This window comes from Ursus americanus, chromosome 16, assembly GCF_024610735.1.
Source record: "Ursus americanus isolate L20-20 chromosome 16, mUrsAme1.1.p, whole genome shotgun sequence".
Taxonomy (NCBI): Eukaryota; Metazoa; Chordata; class Mammalia; order Carnivora; family Ursidae; genus Ursus; species Ursus americanus.
This window is the reverse complement of record NC_142142.1, coordinates 2,823,768-2,851,234: the sequence shown is the minus strand read 5'-3', so window position 1 is coordinate 2,851,234 and position 27,467 is coordinate 2,823,768. Positions and strand designations below refer to the sequence as shown.

The 27,467-nt window shown below is 43.2% G+C and overlaps 1 protein-coding gene across 3 annotated transcripts in view; it reads left to right on the top strand.

Moving 5' to 3' along the window:
- The window catches only part of SYT9 (synaptotagmin 9), a 188,701-nt gene that overhangs the window by 48,989 nt on the left and 112,245 nt on the right, over window positions 1-27,467 (top strand). For all 3 annotated transcript variants that reach the window (XM_045783121.2, XM_087868070.1, XM_045783122.2), the window contains exons 2-3: window positions 5,316-5,667; window positions 14,751-15,297. In XM_045783121.2, coding sequence (XP_045639077.1) covers window positions 5,316-5,667; window positions 14,751-15,297 — 899 coding nt within the window. The remainder of the gene's footprint in view (window positions 1-5,315; window positions 5,668-14,750; window positions 15,298-27,467) is intronic.

Genomic DNA, 27,467 nt, shown 5'->3' with positions numbered 1-27,467 from the left:
GATTTAATGCACTTTGTGCTATATTCTTTGCTTATCACTAATTCCTGTGATACACGATATGTATGTATATATCTTACATAGTATTTCCTTCCTTTCTTAGGTCCTGTATTCTGACATAAACTTTTATTTGTTTGTTTGGAGAATTTCCTTAGGTTTTTTGCAGGAGAAGGTTTTATCCTTAAGAAGGAGAATGGTATATTTTCTGAGTCATCAACTGCTTGAACATGCCTTTTTTCCCCCTCTCTTGTGATAATGTGGCTAGCTGTAGAATTCTAGGGCTACAGTCTTCTTTTCTTAGAACAGGTGGGATCTCGCGCCTGTCTGACTCTGATCACTACTGGAGCCATACTTCTTAGCTTTAGTCACTATTTTATATGTCTCACCGAGTATAGGAATTCATTTGCTTCTTGCATTAATTTGTTTAATGTCAAGGGCCAATTTATTCTGATGGCTCAGCTTGGTTAACTTCTTTTGGGCTGCTCATTTGTCCCATGACTTTTCTTTGGTTGTCGGTTCATGTGTTCTTCGTGGCCCATCGCAGTTTAGGGGAACCACTACTGTTCATCTGTCCATATCTAGTGTATGGACGCCCAAGCCTTTCATTCATTGGACAATAATATTTGCCATTACAAAACAAGTCTTTAGGCTTGCATGGATCCCTTAGGATCGTAGGTGTATAGCTGCGGTATCTGTTCGGTGTAGGGATGTCATGGTGTCTTGGATCTGGTGTTGAGGGATCTTGCTACAGTACTTCATGTCCAATGGCTACATCTAGTAGCAGGGAGAAGAGAGTTCTGATGGTCAGTCCTACTGGTAAGGTCTTCTATGCCACATCTTCCCTGGAAGAACGTACTCTATGTCAGGTCTGGGGAGAGTTTTCATGCACAGTAACCCCCAAGGAGCAGCACCTCCAGGGATCTGGATCAGAACTGGGTTGCCATTTGCCTCCTTTCATCCCTGAATCACCATCTGGTTATTCTCTTGGCTCTTGGTCAAAGAACTAATTATACTTTCCCATTTTTTAGAAAATTTATCTTTAGAATAATTATTTTTTTGATGTTACTATTTTTTTAGTTTTTGTTATGAAATATGCCATAAATGCCAAAGAATATATATAGTGAATACATATGGTTTCAGGATCAATCATAAAACAAATGGCCATGTACCTGCCACCTGACTTAAGAAATAACTTCTCTTCTAAGCAAAACTATTATGTGATTCTGAGCTGATTCTCTGTCTCCCTTTCCTAAGGTCATGAGTCTGAGGTGGGTAGTATCTATGGCCATGGTTACTTCACAGCAGTTTTCTAACACTTTGTTCTGAAAAAAGAGAGAAAAGTGTCCAGAGGATACCCTGAGTTGTTTGCAAAATAGAAGCACAGATGATTGTGCTTAGTGGTTGGTGTGTCTGTGTAGGTCACTATTGGTTTCTGCTGGAAGGTATTCCCTGAACCGTTGTTAACCCACATGGCACCTTTGTGTGAATAAGGAAAAATCATTTTTGCTATTTGCCGGCAATTCTCTGTAATACCAATATGATTATGAACGTGAGTAGTACCTCCCCGAGTTTGCAGGTCACAGCCATAATTCATGGTAAATGTAGCAGGTGGCTACAGGGCTCCTAGGTGGGTGCCATCAGACATTTACTGAATGCCCACTATGTGCCAGGCATTCTTTTAGTTGTTTGGCATTCATGGCTGAGATAGACATTCTTGCTCCATGAGAGCAAGAGCTCCATGGGCTCCCCCATGACTGGACTTAAGAGCAAGCTGTGTTTTTGGGTGTGTGAGCTGGGAGTCAGCTAACAAGCTGGGGTCATTCTTGAGTTGGATCAGGGCCCTGTGGTTACTAGCAAAAGTGGGCCTAGGCTTTAATTTCTTTTATTTAACATGTTGTCTATGCCACGTTAACTCTGAGAGGTTATGTTGTACCAAGGTGATGATTCCAGAGTGACCATATGCTCTGGTTTACCCTGGGTACTGGGTGAACTCTCTTGTCCCAAGTGATTTTTTTTTTTTTAAAGATGTTATTTATTTATTTGACAGAGAGACAGCCAGCAAGAGAGGGAACACAAGCAGGGGGAGTGGGAGAGGAAGAAGCAGGCTCCCAGTGGAGCAGGGAGCCTGATGTGGGGCTCGATCCCACAATGCTGGGATCACGCCCTGAGCCGAAGGCAGACGCTTAACAACTGAGCCACCCAGGCGTCCCCCCCCCCGAAGTGATTATTAGTATCACCCCTTCTCTCTCTCCCTCTCTCTCTCTTTTTTTTTTTTTTTAAGATTTATTTATTTAGAGAGAGAGAGCGTGCATGCAAGCACGGGGAGTGGGAAAGGGGCAGAGGGAGAATGAGCCCAATGCAGGGCTCGATGCCACGACCCTGAGATCATGACCTGAGCCGAAATCAAAAGTCGGACGCTTAACTGACTGAGTCACCCAGGTGCCCCACCTCTTCTCTTTCTTAAAGGTGTCCCAGCTTTGGACAATAAATTTTATGGTCATGTGTATTCATCAGCTTTTTGGCCATGGTAATAAACACCTTCAGAATGTTAGTGACTTAAAACATGAACTATTTTTGCTCATGGATTGGTGGGTCAGCTGCAGCTCTGCCCCAGTCTGGGGTCGGGTTTACGTTGGTTCCTCATTCTGGACTTTGGGCCTGTGCCACAAGTCTTCCCCTTATAGCACCTAAGTTGGAAGACTGAGCTTTATTTAAGATTTCTTCTCATGGCAGAAGGTGGGAGCCAAGAGTCCCTCTGGTCAGAAGTGGCACGGGCCATATCTACTCTTATTTTATTGACTAGAGCAAGTCCCATGTGCAAACTAACATCTAGGGATTGGGAGTGATTCTCCTTCCTTGGCACAGGGGGCGCTGTGGTGAGGGAGAGCGAGTATTAGGTGAGTAACAATATATTTAGCACATTGCATTATTAAACCATACTGCTTTCCAGTGTGCCCCAACCCCAGCCTTTGCTGGTGTCTTGTAGCAGTGTCTGTGTCAGGACAGCGCCCAAGTGATTTACAGGACGCAGGCGAGGAGTTTTGCCTCCTTTTGGATCACAGAATGTGCTAAGGGATTTCACTGGGGTGTGGAGCCAGTTTTGTTCTTAGATTTTATTGGACAAGGTGGGAATTGGTGTTTGCTGTGGCAGCCTGATTAACTGGGACAGGGTCTCCTCCTTTCTGTGTCCCCAGCTCTACCACCTGTCCTAGAAGTTTACACTGTAATTTGCCACTCTCCTGTGTGAGCCGTCAGAACCCAGTGGAGCCTGGGGCCGGACCATGCCCTCTTCCTACCTCATGTTGGGGCTCCATGAGGTGTGAGTTCTGGGGCCCTTTACTTTGGCCTCACTGACTCTCCTTCCTGTCCCCATCCCTGCCCTTGCTGCTCTGCACTTGGGAGTTTTAATTTTTATTGTTTCCTTAGTGTCCCTTCCTTTGCTTCTATTCCATATTCAATACTAATTGGCTTTTCCTTTAAAACAATTCCAGAAATTCCTCAGTTACTGGTTCATGGATGGACTGATGGAACCCATCCTTGTTTTCAATTGTTGGATAGTTTGCTAACCCCCTTGCAGTGGGACTCAAGGAGAGAAAGGTGGCAGACTTGAGCTCACGTACCCATGTGAAACTCCAGTGTTGTCGAGCAGAGATAGAATACTATTTCACCAAAAGGACAAAGATTGATGGAGAGGCAGAGAGGAGATACATTAGATCCGTCACCAGCCCTGGCAGCTGGCATTCTCTCAGGAGCAATCTTTCATGAAGAAGCTGCTTTATCATTTCATAAGAATGATCAGGTACCTTCAGAGTCATGTTGAAAAGCACGCGGACTGTGGGTGGTCAGCTCGGCTCAGTAGGTGAGTGACTCGCAGTAGGGCTGACATGCACGCCTCAGCGGAAGTACCAGCTGTCTCATGTCATGGATTGTTGCCATGCTGTGGGTAATCGATATTGTGAAAATTAACTTATTCCTAATTATCTCCTTCACAAGAATATGAGTCTAGGAAGAAGGTATGGGATGTGCCTGTCATGTTCCCCCTTGTACTGTCTCCAAAACCTAGCACAGTACCTGGCACGTAAGGGACATTTCAGAAGACTTTGGCAGAAGCAGTGCAAATATTGATGATGGACAGTAAAGGCAAAACCTGGGAGAATCCTTGGAGCTCCTGAGTGTAATGGAGCACAGTAAGGGCAGGTGGGAGGGTCCTTGAAAGAAAGGGGTTTACAGCCACCACAGCACCAGGAATGGGTTCCTGTTGATGCCTCAGCCTCCCTGGCTCTACTGTAGCATGGGGCGGAAGCCTGCAGGAGGTTGGACTTTGCTCTGGGAGTTAGGGGCACAGTCACCGCACTGCCATGGAGCCTAGCTAAGGCCACACTGTCCAGGTAACAGATGCTGTGGTCGCCTTGCCATATCTACTCACTGTCACCACTTCAGCGCAGGCCTGCTGACCTTGACAGGCCAGCCCCTGCGTTTATTTGAATGTGGGATTTTTTGGCCACCAGAGCTTACTTTGCTGCTCGTGCTGCCTATGGGAAATGCCCCCCGAGAGCTGCCCTCCAGTCCATGACTGAAGTGACTTGACGTTATAAAGAGCCCAGCTCCTTGCCCCTTGTGTGGGGTGACTGAGGTGTGACGCTTGCCCAGGCACGTCCCCTCCATTTGTGGTAACTGGCTTGGTAAAGCCCCCTCCGCGGGCTGCCTTCCCCGGACCACTTCTCTACTCCCCTGTGTTTTCATCACCTTCCAAACAAACCACCTGCCATTGAATACTTGTCTCAGGGTCTGCTATGGAGAAACCCAAACTGATGGTCAGCGCTGGGTCCCGGGCACCTGGCCACTTACTGGCGGGGGGGCGTTCCTAAGGCTTCAGAGGATTTTGCTCAGACCCTTAAAAACCAAGATTAGGAAGAGAAAGCAAGCGCTCTAGTTTCTCTTGTTTTAGAAAGTTGTTACTTGAACAGTTCCCAGATTCTGTTACACAGCTCTCTGAGATGACCGCTGGAACTGCGCTGCTCACAGGGCCTCAGGGTTTGTATGGCCCTGGGGTCTCCGTTGACCTGGACGGCGTTCCTGGTCTCCCTGAATGTGCTCTGTCTCTTGCTGGAGCAGACTACTCACTGTTTTGAAATATTGCCTGCACGTTACTTCCTCTGTGCTGTGTCTGGGTCTCCCTGTCCCTGCGCCAGAATCAGGTGACCCTGCGGCCAGCTCCTGAGGGGTGAAGGGATGAAAGGGTCATTCTGCCCACACTGTGCAATGGATCGGCACGGGCAGAGCAATCACACTGACCTTTGCTCTTTGCTTCTTTGCAGATATCTCGGTGAGCCTGCTGACCCTCGTGGTCACTGCCTGTGGCCTCGCGCTTTTTGGCGTGTCTCTCTTCGTGTCTTGGAAACTCTGCTGGGTTCCGTGGCGAGAACGAGGCCTGCTGTCTGGTAGCAAAGACAACAATCGGGAACCTCTTAACTACACGGACACAGAAACCAACGAGCAGGAGAACAGTGAGGGCTTCCTAGACCCTCCCACCCCCTGCCCTGACTCCTCCATGAAGATCAGCCGCACCTCCCCGGACATTCCCCTCTCGACCCAGGCCGGGGGTCAGGAGAACTGTGCCCATGGCGTCCGTGTGCAGCGCCAAGTCACAGAGCCAACCTCGTCGGCCCGGTCAGTAACGCCCCTTTCCTTTCCGAATGCAAGGCAGGGACCACCTCACTTCCCTCTCTTGCCTGCAGTAGCACGGATGAGCCCTGGAGCCTGTAACCTTTCACACGTCTATTCAGTGGCAGGGATGTGAAAATGGGAAAACGGGGTGCTTCCCGGCTCCAGTGAGGTTCCTTACCTCTCCTGAGCTCTCTGCGTAGTCTCCACTTAGTACATAGTAATGATAGTTACATGGCCAAGACTTACCAGGTCATGTTCTAAGAACTTCCTGTGCATTATTTTACTATAGTGCACAACTTTGTGTGAGATGCAAAAGTTATCGTTTTCATTTCACAGAAGGAGAAACTTAAGTCAAAGAGTTTAAGTAAAAAGTCATGTGTTGGTACACACTCGGGGTTTGAACCCTGATGCAACCAACACCGGAGCCTGAGCTCTTAACCCCTCTTCCTGCTGCCCTCCTGGTGCTATCGGATTTATGCTCCGTGCTTCTGACCTCACCTAGCTGTCACACACAGGCTGTCCTTGTCGTCCGCAAAGTGGCTGGAGGTCTTTGTCCATCTTCAGCCTTTGCAAGGCCTAGAGTACCCAGGGCTAGGGATGCTTTCTTTCAGTGGGCCGGATGCTCTGGGCTGTAAGCAGCAGAGAAATCATGTAGCGCAGTGATAAAAAGCAAGGGCTCTGGGGTCAGGTGAACTGGCTTTACTTACGTGTGTGACACCGGATACATTGTTTAACCTCCATGTTTCCACTTCCTCTTCCGTGAAAGAGGACTAGTGAGAATAACAACATATGGGTGGTTTTAAGATTGAAGCAGAAACACGTACACCATGCTCTTCGCACAGGCTGCGCCTCGTACGTGCTCCAAAGCCTGAGCTGCCACTTTGGTTCCAGTATTGCTTTTGTCCTGATCATTCTCACTGCGACTGGCCTCTCCCGAGACTCAGATGTGGTGCAGACATGGCTTTGAGGTGAAACAGCCAATTCTGAATCACCACATATAAAGATCCACTTTTAATAGGAGATTTCAGGAAGAGAGATACCAGAAGCAGCTTTTTTTAAAATGAGAATATCTGCTCGAGCCATAGCCAGAGGAATCGCGTGTGCTGTCATGCGGGAAGTATGAGCATAGTTTGGGGGCATTTTTAAAAAATCTTTTTTATTTGTTCTCTAGAAACAGAAATAAGATTTTACCCTTTTTTATGTTAATCGAGTTTATCCTAGAGACTCTGCACATTCACATTAAGTGGGATGGAATATGACAGTTTATAATTTAATTTTTCCACAAACCTATTTTAGCATCATTTCCAATTCTGAATCAAAGAGCTAAACCCAAAATATTCCTCTGTGGGGAAATGGATGGTTGTTTGCCATTTGATTTAGAAGAACTCCTCAGATTTTATCACTAGGATTTCTCTTTAGGTGTAGACTTAAATATAACTGGAACTCTGTTTGATGCTGTCATGGCGTTCAAGCCGTGGCACAGACTCGGAAAAGAATTCCTTCACTATTTTGATAACCAGAGTCATTCAGGTGGAGTATCCATTAACATTGTCTCCTATTTGGTTTTACTCTGCCTGTTAATTTTTCTGATCCGCGTCCCATCGGATACAAGGTGATAGTGCTGTGCTTTTATTAGATACGGATCTGAGGACTCTTCCATAATTCCAATAACTTGATAGCAGTCACAGCACTATAATTATCACAATATTTATTTTAGAAACATGTTCAAGTACTCTCCATATCAAGAAATATATTTCATTTAAAAATAAAGACTATGGTAAAAAAATAAAAAAATAAAAACTGGTATCTTCACCACTGATTTGTGGAAATTGGGTAGAAGGAGAAAAAGACAAAAAGAGGAAAGCAAAGGAATTATCCCTATAAGATGAACTTTACATTTAGATTTATTTTAGTTTTGGGGTCATGTAATTATCTTCTCTTACGGCCAAATCAAGGTTAGTAATATCTGACCATAAGAAAACTAAACTCTTTCTGCTGCATTTGACCTAATACTGATAATTTGCATTGTTATGCATTTAAAGCATTCTTACCTAAATTACTCCTGACCTAGTGTTATGGGTTATGTCTGGAAATACATATCTGTGATTCGTGGTCTCACGGTAACGAGTGGTGTGTATGGTCTTCTAATTCTTTAGCGTTGTGTTATGTTGCGAACAAACACAAAACCTTTTTTACTGACAAACGGGGAGAAATGAATGAAATTTCCTTCATGTTCCAAAACATTTTTAACATTCTTTTTGAGGTAACATTTTGATACTGAATGTGGGGAGGGGCCGGGTACTCTGCACTGAGGTGGTTCCCACCAGTCTGCCCTGCCAGTTCATTCTTCTTCCTTTTTTTTTCCCCTCATGATGCTCCTTACTTGCTCACTGCTGTCTCTTTCTTTCTTGCTGCTTCCCTCCTGCAGCCGTTGTGACTTGTCCCGAGGATCCCAGGGCACTCCTTGACCCAGAGCGCATAAGGCTCAGACTGCCTGTTAAGGGCATCCTGGCTGTCCTTGTGTCCGTCAGTGTAGCTTCTGTCACACCATTGACCTGGGAAGCTCACCCTCTCCTGGCCTCTTGAGCTTGACCATGTGCAGCTCGCACCAATGTCTGTGCAACGCCCTAACTGGGCCTTGTTTTAGCTCCTCAGAGTCTTTCTGGTCAGGGTGAATTTCTGTTGTTTTCCCAAGATCAAGCATGTTAACATTCTGTTTCTACTTGGCTCCGTTACTGTTAGAACCCTCCAAAGTTCCTGTTCATTCTTTTCAATTTCGATGAAATCCCTTTTATGACATATCCTGGGAATATGGATCTTTTTTTTTCCCCAGAATGCTTCAATACCAGAACATTTTAAAGATCTCTATTCCAAATTTTAAAAAATCCCTGGGTCATCAAAATAGAAGGAACCTTGACAAGCCATCTAGTGCATTTCCTGACTCACATCCCAAGGTGGGACCTAGGTAACACTTTGGTTTTATAAAAATTTCAGTTACCACACTGCCATCTTTGCATCAGGCCCGTTAGGGCCTGCATGTTATTGCCACCGTCTCCTCTGTCGTCTCCCTGCCTCAGCAGCGCTCAGCACTACTCCGGAGGATATGGACTCACTAGGAAGCTTCACCTGGGAAAGCTCGTCATGTTCCAGCTACACTAGACTTTCTCTCAGTGCCTTCAGTACCCCTGCCTTTTCCTGCCTTGAGGACTTCACGCATGCAGTTCCCTCTGCCTGGAATGCTTTTCCTTTTCCTCTCCAGCTCCTTTGCGGCTTTAATGTCCCACCGAAAGCATCACCTCCTCAGAAAGGCCTCCCCGACCACCCTGAGGGAAGTGCGTGCTCTTTCCCCCACCCCTTCCCACTCGTCATTCTCTCACACGCTGCCTTGCTTGCATTTCATCCCAGGATTGAACTCTTCTAACTCAGTGATTATTTGTTTGCTCGTCGCCTGTACCCCTCTCTAATCTATGAGTTCGGAGACCACATCTGCTTTGTTGCTCCCTATATATCTAACCCCTATGCCGCCGCTGGCACAGAGCAGACTTTTTGCATGAATGACTGACAGAATACCTTCCTCAGCGTCCAGCCACTTGTCTCGTGTTCTGCTGATGGGAATGGCGAAAGGCCAGAGGTGAAAACTGAGGAAGGGCCTGTATGGGACGAGGCTGGTGGAAGGCCTTTGTCCCAGGTCTTACCTTCATTTAGAGCCTTACACGTAAACTTTTGGCCTTATTTCTGAACTAAGCAATCCCTAGAGTCACAGAAATATTCTGACAGAGTTAAAAGAAGAGGACAATAATTGCATTTTAGATTCGGGTCCCGTTGCTGGCCACAATTTCAGTATGTGGTATGCTGGGATTACATATTGTAATTACTCTAGGAGTAGCACGATTCTGTTAAGCTCTGTGTGTGTGTGTGTGTGTGTGTGTGTGTGTGTGTGTGTTGAAAACATTGGTTAGATGTAAACATTTAAACACAATTTTTTGAATTACCTCTTAGATATTTCTTCAGGTTTTAATAAACTGACGGCTTCAAAAATGGAAGTTGCTAGACTCTCTCAACTCCTATGAGATTCTGAACCTGGATATAAATGTGCATTTTCTCTACTGGGATTGAATTATTGGAAACCGTTACGTCCTTGGCATTTATGTATTTTCTCTAGACAGTTGTAGTAAGCATCTGCTGCGTGCAAAGTTCCATATTGTGTGCTGGTAATAAAGAGGTAAAAAAAAAAAAATACAGCCCTGACCTCAAACGGTCCACACCCTCGCTGGGGAAATAGACAAGAAGAGCACCAGTTATACACATGAAGTGCTCAAATTGTTCTCTAGATTACTAGGGCAGGAGTGTCTCAGATGCTTGGGACAGGGTGAAGACTGGCTATAGGGGCTGATTCAGGCCTGTAATGATGAGGCCTGAGCTCAGATGAAAGCAATGGGAGTGGAAAGAGGCATGAGTTGTGAGCTACTTTTCAGAAGGTGTTGGTGGACAAAGGCTTCTCTTAGAAAAAGGGAATAAAATATTGGAAGTGACACCAAGATTTCAAACTTGTTTAACTTGGGTGGGAGGTGTGGGAGGAAGCAGGTCATGCATCAGAGTTTCTGACTGCACTTGACCACACACCTCCACTGGCCAAGGTGTGGTGCTTATGTCTTTCTTAGCTCATTCATTCTGGAAGCCTCTGAATCCTGTGCTGAGAAAGATCCCCATTTCCTTCTGCCTGTACTCAGTTCACTGCATCTGCCCTTGTCTGAGACTTCCTCTTCTGTGTCTGCCTGTGTTTTAGGACAACCCAACTCTCTTCTCTCTATCACCTGGGGAGTTTCCAAGAAGGGAAACGATCCTATCCCCATTGTTTCCAGATTTCGCCGTCTTGACTTGAACCTAGTAAAGAAACCCACGTGGTTCTGAAATCACAGTTTGCTTCTCTCTTTCCTCTCCTTGAACCCCGAAGCTCTGTCAACACTGGTGCCCCAGAACCAGGGAAGGGATAGGCCAAGTTTCACCTCTGAGATGGGGACACTGGGGTGATGGTGGGTAGAAGAGCGTACACTTGCCTGTAATTGCATGGGAGACCCAGAGGTGGAAGGGATGGTGGGAATGTGAGCGTTGGCTCTCTTACAGAGCCTGGATGGAAGATATAGGCGTATGTGAGGAGAAAGCTGTGGGGGCAGAAGAGTTGAAGATCCTATCTTGCTGGAGAGCTGGGAGCCAAGATGAAAACTTAATTTCCCTACTGAGGTCTATAGCACCAGCTTGGAGGTTGATAATATGAGGCCAAGTTAAGTAGCCAGGTGTGGTGAGAGTACCATTTCCTCCATGACTGTTTCCCAAGCCAGGGGCCTCTCTCTCTGCCTGTGTGGCTCCTTAACGTCTGGTCAGTTCTTATTCTTTTCTGACCTGCTGTGTAGTGTTTGACTATTTAATCACCCACCCCTGGCTAGCCAACTCCTTGCAGGCAGTGACTGGGCTTTGCCTCTCTGTTTCTTCTACCCTACCTGACCCCTTGCTTTTGCACATTCAGATTTGATGAATTCTGGTACTGTCCTCTTTCTTAAAATCCAGTGGAGGTATTTGGCTTTTGGGTCATGGTTCAGGGACCAGGACTTTGTTTGGGGATTCAAAGTGGGACCCCGGAACTGGTTAATTCAAATTTGAGGAAAGGAGGGGAGGAAAAGCTTTTTGCATGTGGGCTCCTGACTCTGCTGACCCGAGGCTGCAACTCAGTGAGGCTCCGATTCCTTCAGGCATTAAAGTGTTTTTGAGTTTGTTGGGGGAAATCTGTAAAGCAGATTTTGTTAATCATCTTTGAAATTAGGCCTTCTCCAGGCTCAACCACCAATCTTCCAATTCAGATCTGGGCCAGCCACATCCAGTCTTTCAGTTCTCTTCCACAACCGGAAAATGTCCTCCACCTACACTAAGGGAGGATGGGAGGTGGGTGAAGCTGAGGGTCTCAACCCCAGTGTCTGGCTTCTCTAAGACAGCGTCAGCGTGTGACTTATTTACAGAGGACCCTGTCTCTCGGCTTTCCTTTTCGCCCCCGGTCTTTGGAAACCATTCCTTCTCTTTCCTTTCACCGTGCACATTAAGTCCCGAGAACACCAAAATACAGGACTCCCCAGACCTGCTCAGAGGACTGCCTGCTTCAGACACAGATCCCTCCTTGTCACACTCACTCCGTGACACTAAAGTTCCAGACCCTTGCCCTGGGGGCCTCTAGTTTACAATAGTCAGGGGCCACCTCCATTGACCATTTTAGAACCATCTTACCTGGGGTGGCAGGAGCCAGTTCAAAACATTCTGCTGCATATCTTTCCTCTCTCTTGCTTCTTCAGACTTGCGTTCCCTTCCCGCCTCCATGTGAGCGGCCTATGAGAGCGATGGGCTATCGATTTTCCATTTCCTCTCTTTTGTCTTCTCATCTGGGGGGCAGCCCTTCTTGCTCACGTCTCAGCCTAGAAAGCTGCAGAGGTTACGCAGGGAGGTCGTGAATTACCCTGGTTCCCTGACTGCTCTGGGCTTCTCTAGTCTGCTTGCCACCTCCCCCAACTCCAGTAATCCCTGACTCTCTCCAGAAAGGAAATTGAAAGTGATTGAAAGAGAGCCCCAGGGAGCGAGAACTATCATGGCCTGTTACAGTCTGCTGTCTGCCTTAAGCCACTGCCTTAGAGAGGGATTCCACTGTTTTCCTAATAGTATGTGTGATTCTGAATGGAGGCAGAAGTGTTGGGAATGAAACTAGTGATGGAAAACGTTTGGGGGGATAATAGTGCTCATATCTGTGCTTGATTTTTAAAAGGAATCGTCAGCTCTATTGGAATTTTGAATGGAGGCATCCTGTGCAGTTGGGATCTTGTTTTGGTCTTTGAAGTAAGATCTCTTCCTGATGCCCTCCCCAGGCCACCACCTCAGCCCCCTGGCAATCCATTGTGGTTAGGAGCAGAGCACATAGGACTTATTTCTGTTCAGATTTCCTGTCTAAGAAAATGTACAAGTAAAACGGAATATGTTCCATTGCTAAGCAGGCAGATTCATTCATGTGTTTTAAATTTAAATTTAAATTTACATGGCCTGGTCCTACAGATAGGGTTAAGACAAAATGTTGCTGTGATGAGTCTAAAGCCAGTACTCAGAAAACCCAAAGGTAAGTTGTTACGCACAGAGAGTCTGCTCAGCAACCACGTTGGGAGAAAAGTGGTAGCCGAGGGGCAGTGTCTGGGTCTGGCATTGACCTAGGACGGGTGTTCTATCAGACATTGGTCCAAAGAAAGTGCATCTTGTGGGCCTTGGGGAAGCACTTTCAGTATTTAAACAGCATCCCTAGACAGTTCTGAAATGGCCTGTTGTAGGTGGGAACTGACACCAGACCCAAGTGTGGCCCTAGTTTGAATACAGTGTGGAGAGAAAAATCAGCAGCAGAGGCCAGAACAGCTACCAGCTCCTATGGCCTCTGCATAGGGCTTGCTGCTCCCTGCCAGTCCCTTCTGCCCAGAGATCCCAGTAGAGTGAGACCGGAGCTGTGTTCCAGCACTGCAGAGGGGCAGTGTCTGGACAAGGGAATGGCCAAGCTGTATTAGCACAGGGAGCCGGTTTTAGGTGTTTAACAGCATCCCCCCCTCTCCTCCTGCCCCTGAGAAATCATACGATGCAGAGAAGATTTAGGATGCTGGATTTCTTTGTAAGAAATTAAAATCTGACAACAGAGACCTTGAGACCACAGGGTTTTTGCACGTATGGGAATGTATGTGCCCAGGGTGTACCCGCTCGCGGTGGGCTGTGTTGGCTCTGACAGCTGCGCCGGGCAGCTCTGTGCTGATGTTCCTGTTGTACCAGGTGGCTGATGAGTGGCCAGGAGCATATTTGAGGATGAAGAGGAGTGTTCAGCATAACAGCGTCTATATCACAAGGGAGAATAATTTCAAACATGTTTGGGGGTCTGTTAATCCCAGTTTACATCTTTGTTTCATAAAGCAGCCTCAAGAAAGGAAAAGAAGACAAATTCAAATGTTTACTCTGCCTCTCCAACTATTTGTCAGTCCCTCAGAGACAGCCTGGCTCTTCCCTTTCACCTCTTGGTGGAGAAAGGCTACTTTAATTAGGGTTATTGAGAGATAACAGAAAATACAACACAATGACTCTGAACTCTGGGCTGAAAACAGACACAAATAACATTAAAAACAGCCTTGCACATAATGACTACTTCTCTCAATTTATGAGGACTCACACAGATAAGGCAGGTTTCAAAGAGAATTCCAGGGAAATCACTAACCCAAACCAATAAGCTTATAGGGTGAAGAGTCGATTCTGTCAGCAAATATTTAATTAGCAAATGTCAGTGTTCAACCGTCTCTGGATCCCTGTATACATTCATAGCGGCTTACCTTTAATGTTGATACTCTAGTGTTTATGACAGAAATAAAACCCTTCCTCCTGATCAGTAATCACCCACGTGGTGTGACAGAAACGCTGTCATGGGGCCGCCATTTGCACCTGTCAGAGCCAGCACAGTCCACTGCAGGCAGACACATCCTGTCACACACATTCTCACGAGAGCAAAAACTGTGTTCTTGTGGTGAAATGCTTTGATTTGAACCAGCAAGAACTTACTTACTAATAAAGTTATAAGCCAGTGACAGGAAATTCTGTGTGATTTAGAGGCGAACGCATTCTCCCTAAGACAACACGTAGCTAACTGTTTCAATTTCAGGATGACGTCATATGTAAAGGTGAACAATTTTATTTTTAAAGCAGTTTGTACAAACCTTTACATTCTGCCAGCCGAATAAGCTTCTTTAATGGCATATTAGTTTGGAAAGTGCATTAAACCTTCAAAGCCCCAAGGTTTCGTGTTCGTAGGTTCATTTCCTGATACCAAGCCTCAGTTTTGAGCTTCAAGCCTTGGGGAGCAGCTTACTCACAGTGATGAGCATTTTGAATTTAGGCCAAAAAAAAAAAAAAAAAAAAAGCCCACAGATCTAAGCTTTTAACAGTGCCTCACAGGCTACCTACATCGCCGGCACAAGTTTCTGAAAGCCCCGTGGCTAATGAGGTGGTAACTTTGTTCTCTCTTCTCTTCGCTCAAGGCATAATTCAATCCGAAGACAACTCAACCTGTCCAACCCGGACTTCAATATCCAGCAGCTTCAAAAACAGGAACAGTTGACTGGAATTGGTCGAATTAAACCAGAGCTATATAAGCAGAGGTCACTGGATACTGATGATGGGACAAGGGGTAACAGCAAAGCCTGTGGGAAACTGAATTTCATTTTAAAATATGACTGTGACTTAGAGCAGCTCATAGTGAAGATTCACAAAGCTGTCAATTTGCCTGCCAAGGACTTTTCCGGGACTTCAGATCCTTATGTCAAGATCTATTTGCTTCCCGATCGGAAAACCAAGCACCAGACTAAAGTTCACAGAAAGACCCTGAACCCTGTGTTTGATGAGGTGTTTTTGTTTCCCGTTCCCTACAACGACCTTGCGGCCCGGAAGCTTCACTTCTCTGTGTATGACTTTGACAGGTTCTCTCGCCATGACCTCATCGGCCAAGTGGTGGTGGATCACTTCTTAGACTTGGCTGATTTCCCCAGGGAGTGCATCCTTTGGAAGGATATCGAGTATGTCACCAACGTAAGTCCAGCCTTTCTCCATTCTGGGGGCGGCTTCTTGGTCCACACGCAAACAGATTACTTATACCTTATTTTATTGCGGGGACGAAGTATAAAATTCACGTCAGTGTCCGGGTAGCTATTGTTTTAGAACCTTCTTGTACCTTCCCAGAAACAGGTCTTTAACAATATTCATTTTCAAAGTTCCCGGAATTATTCATGAAAAGAGTATTAAAGCATAACATTCTCTCTTTTCTGCTTTCTAATTCCTAGCTCTTCCCTAATTGGCAGGAGATATTATCTGCCCTCCTTACCACATTTTCTGTAGAGCTTTCTTAGGTTATTTGTGCTAAATGGATCCTGGCATCCTATTAACTGTAATCTGCAACTACGAGACCGTTGCCAGACTTTCCGAGAGCATTAAGTCCTTGACCATGCTCCCAGGTCAGCCCCGTTGCTTTTCCCATGATCGGATCTTCCTCTTTCATCCCAGAAGTGAGAATGGTTGCAAAGAGTTGGCACCACATTTTTAAGCAAAGAATCAAAGTGACTAGGAGCTCAGTCTGAAAAGATCTGCAGATATTGGCAAACCTAATCTGTGGAAGGTCACATCCAATTTAGAGCTCGGGAGAGAGGGCAGAAGTGCTATGTAATGACACCACATACCCGTGTTTACGTTTTAAGTGAGATTGCAGTGGTGCTATTATTACTCCGTGTCTGTCCTTTTCACCGTCCTGCAGATGTGTATTGGCACTCCTGGAAGAGAAGGAAAGCAGACTCTCTTAGGTGACTCTGATATTTTAAAGCCACTTGTTTCTTTCGTCCGTCCGCATTCCCTCAGGCAGCTCTGCTCACACGTCTTCTAGAATATGAGCCCTTCTGAGGCCAGCACCATTTTCATTCCTTTCCCTGGCATCCAAAGGCGCCAAGCACCATAATCCTTCCTCTGCTCAAATGATGATCCAGCTTGAGTTTGGAGTCTAGTAAGGGAAAAGCTCTCATTCTGTTCAGCAAGAGAACACACAGAATCTCTGCCCAATGACCAAAACCCCACACTCCTACTTTCTCACTCTAGGCCGCCTTTGTGAACTGGGGACTTACCCGCACTATGGCTGTTCCAAGAGACACCTCTTCATGTGCCATGAGATACCGGTGCCAAGGGGGTCCTGCTACTCAGATAAGCAAAGTGTAGCATGGGGTTTGGCTGGCCTTATCATAATGAGGAAAGGAAAGAAAGAGCTGGAGAAGGTGCAGGGAACAGCAGCTGATGAAACTAAGATGATTTGGGAGACTGGAGAAGGAACAGATCTCTTCATTCTTGAAGAGATAAGGCTGGTCCCTGGTGGAAACATCTAGAACAGTTTCCCATGGGATGAGAGTATCGAATGGCAGCCTGCAGAGACCTCCTGGCCCTGAGATCACTGCCATCTTAGTACTCCCCCGAGAGTAAGAGTTCCGTGTCTATTGTTGGAGAATCCTGGATTTCCACTGAGTTGAGGAGACTGTAAAATTATTCATGAAGGAGGAAAACTGATGTGGCTAAAGCCTTCAAAACTCTCAGCTCTTTCCTCAGGCAAATAACAACTATTCTGAGCATTGATCTAGGCTTTTAGATCACCAGCAGGAGAGGGCAGGTTTTGAGAATGGAATTACAGATTATTTCATAATCTGCCATATCGTTGTTTTTTATTGAAGTATAGTTGACACACAATGTTACATTAGTTTCAGGTGTACGGCCATGTAGTTTTAAAATTCCATTTTCAAAATTATTACTTGAGGCTGTTTTGATTGTGACATTGTACAGAGACTGAGCGTGAAGGTCTGAGGTTTGCCAAGTTTCTGGTTTTGTAATATAGCACGTAGGGAGCGCCTGGGTGGCACAGCGGGTTAAGCAGCTGACTCTCGGTTTCTGCACGGGTCGTGGGCTCAGAGTAGTGAGATCGAGCCCCGCCTCAGGTTCTGTGCTCAGCGCAGAGTTTGCTTGGGATTCTCTCTCCCTCTCCCTCTGCCACTCCTGGTTGTGCACGCACTCTCTCTCTCTCTGTCTCTCTCTCAAGTAAATAATTAAATCTTTATAATATAGCATGTATATAACTCAGTGTATATAATGTACATGTACAGATTAATGAACAAGTAATTAAATGGACAGGCATGAACCCAGTGACCCAATGTTCACCTGAGGAACAGAATAGAACCAGTACTTTTACTGACCCTTGGGTTGACTTCCCTCCTCCCATTCCCTCCCAATCCACTCCTGCCAGTGGAAAACACTATCCTGAATTTTATTTATATTGTGACATACTTACAAGACAATATATTGTTTGATTTTGTGTGTTTCTGCTTTTCATAGCTCTTCTTTGACTTCTTTTTTTCAGCCCACTTTGATTAGGACATTTAACAAGAGAGATCAGTAGAGGTGTGGTTCGTGTGTTTTTCATTGCTGTATAATCTTCCATAGCATTATAGTTGGCAAAGTAGCTTTCTTGTATTGATGATATTTGGATGGTAATTTGTTTTTGATGATTCTGAATAATACTCCAGAGAACATTTTTGCGCACATCTCCTAGTTCACATATGCAATAATTCCTCCAGGGTGTATCCCTGATAGAGGTAAGGTGCACACGTGTTCAACTTTTCTAGGCCACATGGACTTCCTTTCCACAGTGACTGCTCACACTGGTCCTCCAACGGATGAGGTACGACAGTTCCTCGTGCTCCACGTTCTCACCAGCTCTTACGGTTGCCACCCTGTTTAATATGTGTGCATGTGCATGCCTATGACACGGTAAGTAATTCGTATTTCCTTGGTTGCCTAGGTTGACCGTCTTCGGATATGTTTATTGGTCATCCACATTTCCTTTCTTGCACAATGCTTGTTCGGCACTTTTTCCTCGTTTTCTTTTCCTTATTGATTCATATATGTGCTTTGTATAGACTGGGTGCAAATCCTTTGTTGACAACGCGTATTAACAAACATCATCTCTTGATTTATGGCTGTCTTGGTACTCACTTGATGATGTCTTTTGATCAGTAGAGGTTCTTATGTTTAATGTAGTGAAACAACAATATTTTCCCTCATAAGTTAGCTCTTTTATGTCTTTTTAAGAAATCCTTCCTTACCCTATGTCATATTCTCCTATATTTTCTATTCCTAATGATGATTTTAATCCACCCAGAATGAAACTGTTTGTACGGTGTAGTCCAGGCCTCCTGTATTAGCCCAGGCTGCCGTAGTGCCGTGTCATACACTGGGTGGCTGAAACAACAGGAATTTATTTCTCACAGTTCCAGACGCTGGAAAGTCCAGTTCCTTGTGAGAGCTTTCTTCCTGCCTTGCAGACAGCGACCTTCTCAACGTGTCCTCACATGGAGGAGAGAGAGAGTGAGCTCTGGTCTCTTTCTCTTCTTTTTTTTTTTTTTAAGATTTTATTTTTAAGCAATCTCTACCCCCAACATGGGGCTCAAATTCACAACCCTGAGATCAAGAGTTGCACGCTCCACCGACTGAGCCAGCCAGGTGCCCCTTTCTCTTATAATGACACTAATCCCATCATGGAGTCCCCACGGTCATGACCCCACCTAAACTTAATTGCCTCCCAAAGGACCCACCTCCAAATACCATCATGTTGAGGGTTAGGGCTTCAATATATGAATTTGTGGGGGGAGGGTGACACAAACATTCAGTCCCTGATACATCCATGTTTTTCCATATGATTAACTAGTTTTCTGACATATTTTTTCAGTAATCTGCAGTGCATACTCTGTCCTATATAGATTTATGTATATGAAAAGTCTGTTTCTGGAATCTTTTTTCTTTATTTTGTTCTTTTTGACTATATTCTACCTATAGCACAATTTGCAAATTACTGTCATTCTATGATAAGGTTTAATATCTGAAAGAACAGTCATCCGTCCAGCTTTTGCTTCAATTCAGTCTTGGCTGACCTTTCACATAAATTTTATTTATTTTATTTTTTGTTGTTGTTGTTCCTTTTTTTTTTTTTTTGATGGGTGAAATTTTTTTTTTTAATAATTTTTATTTTGTTATATTAGTCACCATACAGTACATCCCCACTTTCACATAAATTTTTGAATCACGTTGTCAAATTAATAATTCTTTCTGGTATTTGTTTGGACTTGTATGAAGTCTGTAGATTAATTGAGGGAAATTTTGCATGTTTTGTGATATTGAATCTGTTCATTAAAGACTAAAATTCTTTCATTCAGGCTGTGGTTTTCTTCATGAGGATCCTGCACGTCTCTTATTACATATACTGGTAGTCGCTATAATTTTCGTTGTATCAGATACAGCTGACCCTTGGACAACACAGGTTTGAACTGTGTGGGTCTACTTACACGTGCATTTCTTTCCATAAATACAGTACAAGGCTGTAAATGTATTTTCTCTTCCTTGTGATTTTCTTAATAACATTTCTTTTATCTAGCTTACTTTATTGTGAGCATAGAGTATATAAAACATATGACATATAAAATGTGTGTTAATCGACTATGTTCTCAGTAAGGCTTCTAGCCAACAGTAGGCTATTAACAGTTAAGTTGTGGGGAGTCAGCACCCCTGACCTTCACATTGTTCAAGGGTCATCTGTAGCTTTTTTTCTAAAATTGCCTTTCCTAATTTTTGCTGCTGTATAGTAATGCAGTTTAAACTTTGCATATTTATCTTCAACTTGGCAATCTTGCGAAATTCTTATTCTCATAATTTGATTGCAGAATCTTCTGAATTTGTAGATAATCAGACATGTGACTTGTGATAGTTTTGTTTTTTTCTAATCTGTATGCCTTTATTTATTTATTTATTTATTTATTTATTTATTTATTTATAAAGATTTTATTTATTTATTCGACAGGATAGAGACAGCCAGCGAGAGAGGGAACACAAGCAGGGGGAGTGGGAGAGGAAGAAGCAGGCTCATAGTGGAGGAGCCTGATGTGGGGCTCGATCCCATAACGCTGGGATCACGCCCTGAGCTGAAGGCAGACGCTTAACCGCTGTGCCACCCAGGCGCCCCTATTTATTTTTTAATTTAGTTCACAGACTAGGATTTCCAGTATAATACCAAATAATAATTACGGTAGTAGTCATCCTTGACTTGTTCTTACTTTTAAGTGAAATGTCTTTAACATTTTCATGGAGTATGACATTGCTGTATTTTGTGGATGTCTTTATCATATTAAGAATATATCCTTCAAAAAAAAAAGAAGAATGTATCCCTCCATTCCTAGTTGACTAAGGCTTTTTATTATAAACGTTTGTTTGTCAAATGCTATGATCCTGTGAGATTTTTCTCTGCTTTATTTTTTTAAAGATTTTATTTATTTACTTTAGAGGTAGAGAGCTTGAGCAGGCAGAGTGGGGGGAGAAAAGCAGAGGGAAAGGGACAAACAGACTTCACACTGAGTGTAGAACCCAATGTGGGGCTCGACCCCAGGACCCTGAGGTCATGATCTGAGCCAAAATTAAGAGTTGGATGCTCAACTGACTGAGCCATCCAGGCGCCCCAGGTTTTTCTCTGCTTTTTATTTTATTTTATTTTATTTTTTATTTTTTAAAGATTTTATTTATTTATTTGACAGAGAGAGAGACAGCCAGCGAGAGAGGGAACACAGGCAGGGGGAGTGGGAGAGGAAGAAGCAGGCTCCCAGCGGAGGAGCCCGATGTGGGGCTCGATCCCATAACACCAGGATCACGCCCTGAGCCGAAGGCAGACGCTTAACTGCTGTGCCACCCAGGCGCCCCTTTCTCTGCTTTTTAATTTGCTATGACCCTATGAAGTTTTTCTCCACTTTAATTTGCTATTTTACTCAATTGTATTATCAGTTTTCTAATCTTGAAACAATCTTATATTCCTCGTATGATTCAAACTGGCTTTGATATATTAACCTGTTTTATACATTGCTAATATGTTGTTTAGATTTTTTTCTTCTAATCTGTGCTGATGAGGGATATATGTCATTTACTTTCTCATATGGTCCTTATCTGGGTTGGAATCAAGGTAGTTCTTGAGTTATAAAATTTGTTGGGAGATTATTCTGGATACTTTCATTTTACTCCTCCTAGGTGCTCCTGGAGGCTCCTGGGGGGGTTTGTTTATTTTTCTTTGAGCTAAAAAGAGCTCTTTTAGTCTCTGGTTTCTGTTTAGGTTTAGGAAGTGAACAAGGGAGGAAAGTGGGGTTGGCATGTTTATTCCCCTAGATACCTTCCTTAGGGTATCTGTGGGCTGGCAATGACCTTCAGCTGAAAGCTGCAGTTCCGAATGTGTCATTATTGTGCTATTGTTCTTAGAATGTTTTTCTGAGTATAAAAAGTGGGGAGCATTACAAAGCCATCATTCCATAGCCCTCTGACTTCCAGTGGTTTTTGAGAAGTTGACATTTCGTAGAATATTTATTCCCTTGTGTGTAATTTTTCTTTTCTTTCTTTTTGCTTTCAATATCTTGCTTTCCTTTTTGGTGTTCTGTAGTATAACTATGACATTGCTAAGTGATGATTTCTTTTTATTTATCCTCACGGAGATTTATTGGGATTCCTGAATATGAGCTTGTTTCTTTTTATCAGTTCTGGAAAATTCTCACCCATTTACCTTGCCTAATATCTTTGATAGTCTCTTTTTTTGTTTCAGCATACTTTCAATACCCTTTTTATTTTATCGTTCTGTACACAGTCATTTTTATATTCTGTTGCTCCTAACTCCAACTTTGTAGCTCTGATTTTTTTTTTCTGGTATTTACTGACTCTAACTCACCATGCCTTACTGCCCCTTGTATTTAGTGATTTGTGGTTGTGAGCTCATCTGGCTTGGAACTTGTCAGTGGAAAATTTCAAGCTGTGGGTTTAAAGTTCATTCCTTCAGAAAGGCGATTTGTGAGCTAACCAACATGGAACCATTCTAAACTAAATTCTGAGCTTGAGGGTTTGAGGGCAGCAGAGAGGTAGGGTGAATATAGGCTCTAAATGTGTAAGCACAAGCTTGTATTAATGGTTAGAAACGGGCAGGGAACACTTTTTCCTTGCTTTACCCAGAGCAAGTCCAACATCTACTTATGCAGGGGAGAAATTCTTTTTTGCTTATCCTTTATGGGTATGACCTTAATCCTTAGGACTTCAGCTTTCTGAGCGATTCTCCCACAGTCCTCTAGAAACCAGGCACTAAGCCACCGGATATTCACATTTATCTCCATTCAAGCCCCAGCTCTAGAGCTTACTTACTTCCATGGACTCATACTTTCTTAATGTTTCTGGCCATGAAAAACATATTCCATTTTTGTCCCATCAGCTCTGCGATACATTAAAAACGATTTTGTAATCCAGTATTTTTACCTGGAGAAGTTTCTGTGAGCATCTCCCCTATTGCTGGAAATACCATGTGCTATATTATATTGCTCAAAGTTTGTTCAAAAAAGCAGTTTTATTTGTACTAACTGAGTAGTAATCTGTGTATCGTATGTTTGCCTTGTGATTGAAAAGCCAGGAAGAGCCTTAGAGGTTCTGTAATCTGAAATCCTCATTCGGCACCTAATACTGAGGTGGAGGGCCTGAAGAGTTCAGATTCACCCAAGGTCACACAGCTGAATAACGGCCGAATAGGAATTAGGACTAAGGTTTTCAACACCCAGTTCAGTCAGTTCATGGAGAGTTGTCTCAAAACTATTATATATGCTGGTTTACTTCTCTTTACCTAGCTAACTCCTACTAAGGTCTTAGATCCCAGCTTAAATGCCACTTTCTCAGAGAATATGTATCTGAGACCTGGACGAGGAGGGTAGGTTTTTTCCAGTATTTGTTCCCATGACCTTCTGTACTTTTGTCATTCCTCATCATACCTTCTTGTACGTATTTCTTCAATTTTAGTTCTTCCCCATTAGACTGTTCTGTAAGCGCACAGACTATATCTGGCATATTCACTACTATGTGCCCAGCCTCTAGAATGGTGCCTGGAAGTGAAATAATTAATATGCACTTACTGAATAAAATGCAGCTCCTTAGGAGGGGCTAATTTGGTGAGGCTCTAGGGACTGACTTGGTTGGGGAGTGTTATGCAGTGCTGAAACCCATAAACTAATCTTTTCATTTTTAAAAAATTTTGTTCTTTATTTCTCCAAGGAGATTATGGGTTTTATAAATGTTAGCAGTCAAATAAAAACTAATCCTCACACCTTCCTGTGAAAGGAACAAAATGGCAATTATTGAGTGTAAAACCAGTAGTTTAATTAAACCTCTCAACCAAAGCCATATCAATCCATAACAGTGTGGTGCATCTCTGTGGGACATGTATCAGTCAACAAAAGAGAAGGCAGCATGTGGGGGAAGGTCAGAGTTGGGAGAGCATGAATTTAGTGGTCTGGGTGAATGTTGGTTATATGCCTGAATCTTGACATTTTTGTACACCCCACTCATCACTGGCTCCCTGGCAAATAGGTATTGAGCATTCAGGACTGTCTCTTTCAATGGCACTCTTAGAAGCTGATTGAGAGACCTTTTCGGAAACCTGTGATCATCTTAGCTAGACTCTAATTTGGGGGAGATGCTGTGGTTTTCACATGGTGACAGCAGAAGTCATGAGGTTCCCTCCATGCCAATATGGATCCCAGTTCAGAAAAGGGAAGAGTACAGTTTACAATAGCATAGACTCTCTTTTAATGTTAGGAATTTAGAACTTTACATTTCCATCAAAATTTGACTTTGTGAGTCATTGAAAAGTCCCATGTTTTTCAGTGGCTGATTTAGGAATTTTCCTGTCCTGTCTTCCAAGTCCCTGAGGCCATTTTTAGACCTGATAGAGGTGGATACCTGGAACCACTCAGGAGGAAATATAAGTATTCAGGGAAGTCAGTTGAATACAAATGGGGCAGGCAGTCTTTGTTACTGAAGAAGTTTATTAATTTAGTTCTTTTTCATTCCATTGCACCATTAGTCCTGAGTTACTATCTTGTGATTGTATGGCTATGTCTGATTCAGTGGTCTATGTGTAACATCTGGCTGGTGGGGGTGGAGGGACAAAAAGGGGACCTGATCTGTAGCATTTGTCTATTTCTATGGTGTAAATACTTCTAGTAGGGCTGATTTCAAGCTACCAGTGTGACATCACGGAAGGTGGAATTGGCAAACCTGCTCACTTTGGCTCTTGCAAGCTGGTGCCAGGTGGTAAAGCTGGCTCCAATACTCTGCTGCATTAGTGCTGAAAATACTAAGGCTGGTTGGACAACTGATCATAAGGGAACACAATTTGAAAAACCACATAGAAAGCCCTGGTTTCCAGCTGATGACAAGGAAGCCAGGTTCCTTCCATAATGTGGATGTGGGTGGAGTCCACATCCCTCGGGTCTCATGAGCTGAATCTTCATGAAAATCCATTGAATCCCACCCTATCATTTTTCTCATTCATGATCCTTCAGACATGCCATCCCCTTGACGTCAAGATCATTCAGAGGTAGTGAGAAGTGGCGGAACTATAGAGCAGAACGTCTGGAGGAAGCAGTTACTAAAGCTGCAGGTCTCTGATAGAGACTTGGATAGCTTTTATCCTTGCAGAGGAGAAAGCATTTGCTTTTTACATGAAATATATGACACATTCAAGAGTATATATAATGTATACATATGATTTAACAGTAATAACAAAATCTACATCCATCAATCCAGAATTTAGCTCAAGAAAGAGAACATTGTCTATCTCTTTGAAACACTCTCTCTGCCCTTCTCTGTCCCCCACATTTCCCCAGAGATAATTGATAAACTGTATTTAATTTAATTTAATTTATTTTTTTTAGAGAGAGAGCAGCAGGTGGACAGAAGAATCAGAGGGAGAGGGAAAGAGAGAATCTCAAGCAGACTCCTTGCTGATGTGGGGCTCGATCCCACAACCTAGAGATCATGACCTGAGCCAAAATCAAGATATACGCAAATAATGAGTCATGGAACATTACAGCAAAAACTAAGGATATACTGTATGGTGACATAATAAAAAATTATTAAAAAACAAAAAAAGAGTTGGACGCTTAACCAGCCGAGCCACCCAGATGCCCCAATAAACCAAATTTGATATGTATAATTCCCTTGGTTTTAAAATCACTTTACCACATAAGAATAGGTTGTTCAGTTTTGCCTATTTTTGAAATTTATGTGGAGAAATTATATTGTGTGTATTCTTCTGCAAACTGCTATTTTCAATATTTTGTTTTGAATCATTTATGTTCATGTATATACTGTAGCCCTTTTTTGTTTTTTTTATTTTGGGCAGAGGTTTTAGCATTCCGTTGTGTGGTGTACCATACTTATTTATCTAGTCTCTTGTCAATGGATATTTGAATTAATTTAAGTTTTTTTCTATTTTACGAAATGCTGCTATATGTATGCCTTGTGTACATGTCTCCTGGTAAATATATGCAAGAATTTCTGTTAGGGTCTGTACCTAGGAATGTGGTTTCTAGATCAAAGAACATTATATCTGAAAGAGGTTTGACCAGTGAACAATCCCAGCAGCGGTGCATGAGCCCGTCTTAGTCTATGCTGTCTCCAACACATGGTGTTGGTCCACTCTCTAATAAGTTGACCACAGACTCATTTGAGTTCTGTACACTGACAATCATTCCATGAATTTATAAGGACAGTTTTGTTTTTTCTTTTCCTTTTGACTTTTCTCCCGACACCATCCCTTTTGCTTGCTTTATTGCATTTGCCAAGACTGCCAGGACAAAGGCCCATGGAGTAGTTGCTGCCTTGTTCTTTATCTTAAAGGGAATGCTTTAAGGGATGACTGGGTGGCTCAGTCAGTTAAGCATCCAACTCTTGATTTCGGCTCAGGGTCATGGGATCGAGCCCTGTTCAAGCTTCCTCAGTGTGGAACCTACTCAAGATCCTCTATCCCTCGATCCCTTTCCCTCTGCCCTCCACCCCCCAAAACAAATAAGTACAGTTCTTTAAAAAAAGGAATGCTTTGCATTTTCATACTAAGTAGGACATTGGCTGTAGACTGAAAACCTGAATGGATATTGAATTTTATCAGATGATTTTTATGAATTTATCTAGGTGATCATATGTTTTGCTCCTTTCATCTTTTAATGTGATAAAGTATATTTCCGTATCTTCTAGTTTGGGTAAAAACTTACATTTCTGTGATAAGTTCAACTTGCTCATGATGTACCGTTTTTCGTATACATAGATATACATAAATCTGTGTGTGTTCAGTTATTTGGTTAATATTTTGTTAAAGATTTTTGCAACTAAATTCATGAGTGAGATCGGCCTCTGATTTTATTTTCTTGTTTTTTGTTCATCTGGTTTCATGATCAAATTAAGTTGATGGAGCACTGTCTCTTCCTATTCTCTTGAGGATTCTGTGTACGATTGAAATAATCTTTTCTTTCAGTATTCCGTAGAATTGGCCCATTCAACCTTCTGGGTCTGGTGTTTACTTTGGGGAAAGTTGATTCCATTCCTTTGTTACTGTACTACACGAGTTGTCTATTTCTTTAGAAATCAGATTTTGGGATTTAGATTTTTCTGTGTTTTAAATGCATTGACTTGAAGTTATTGATAATCTTATCTTTTTATTTTCTTCCTCATCAGTGGTTAGGTCCTTTTTCTCATTTCTAATATTAATTTTTTGCTCCTGTTCTCTTTTTCTTTGATCAGTATCATTGGAGGTTTGTAATTTTTTTCTTTTTTTAAAGATTTTATTTATTTATTTGACAGAGAGAGAAGCAGTGAGAGAGGAAACACAAGCAGGGGGAGTGGGAGAGGGAGAAGCAGGCTTCCCAATGAGCAGGGAGCCTGGGATCATGACCTGAGCTGAAGGCAGCCGCCTAACGACTGAGCCACCCAGGCGCCCCGGAGGTTTGATTTTTATTAGTCTTTTCAAAGAATGAACGTTTAGTTTTATTGATTATATTTAATTTTTGTTTTCTCTTTTTTCTTTTGACTGTGATGATTTTTTTTTAATTCTTTAGGTTTATTCAGTTATTTCTTATTTCTTTAGGTCATATACTTATATCTTTAGGTCAGTAACCTTCAGTCTTCTTAAGTCCATTTTATTGAGGCATGATTGACATGCGAAAAACTGAACATATTTAATGTATGCAACTCGATGGGTTCAGGGTAAGTGTACATTCATGAAATCATTACCACCACCAAGGCCATTGGCTTATCTATCTCCTGCCACAGTTTCCTCCCACCTT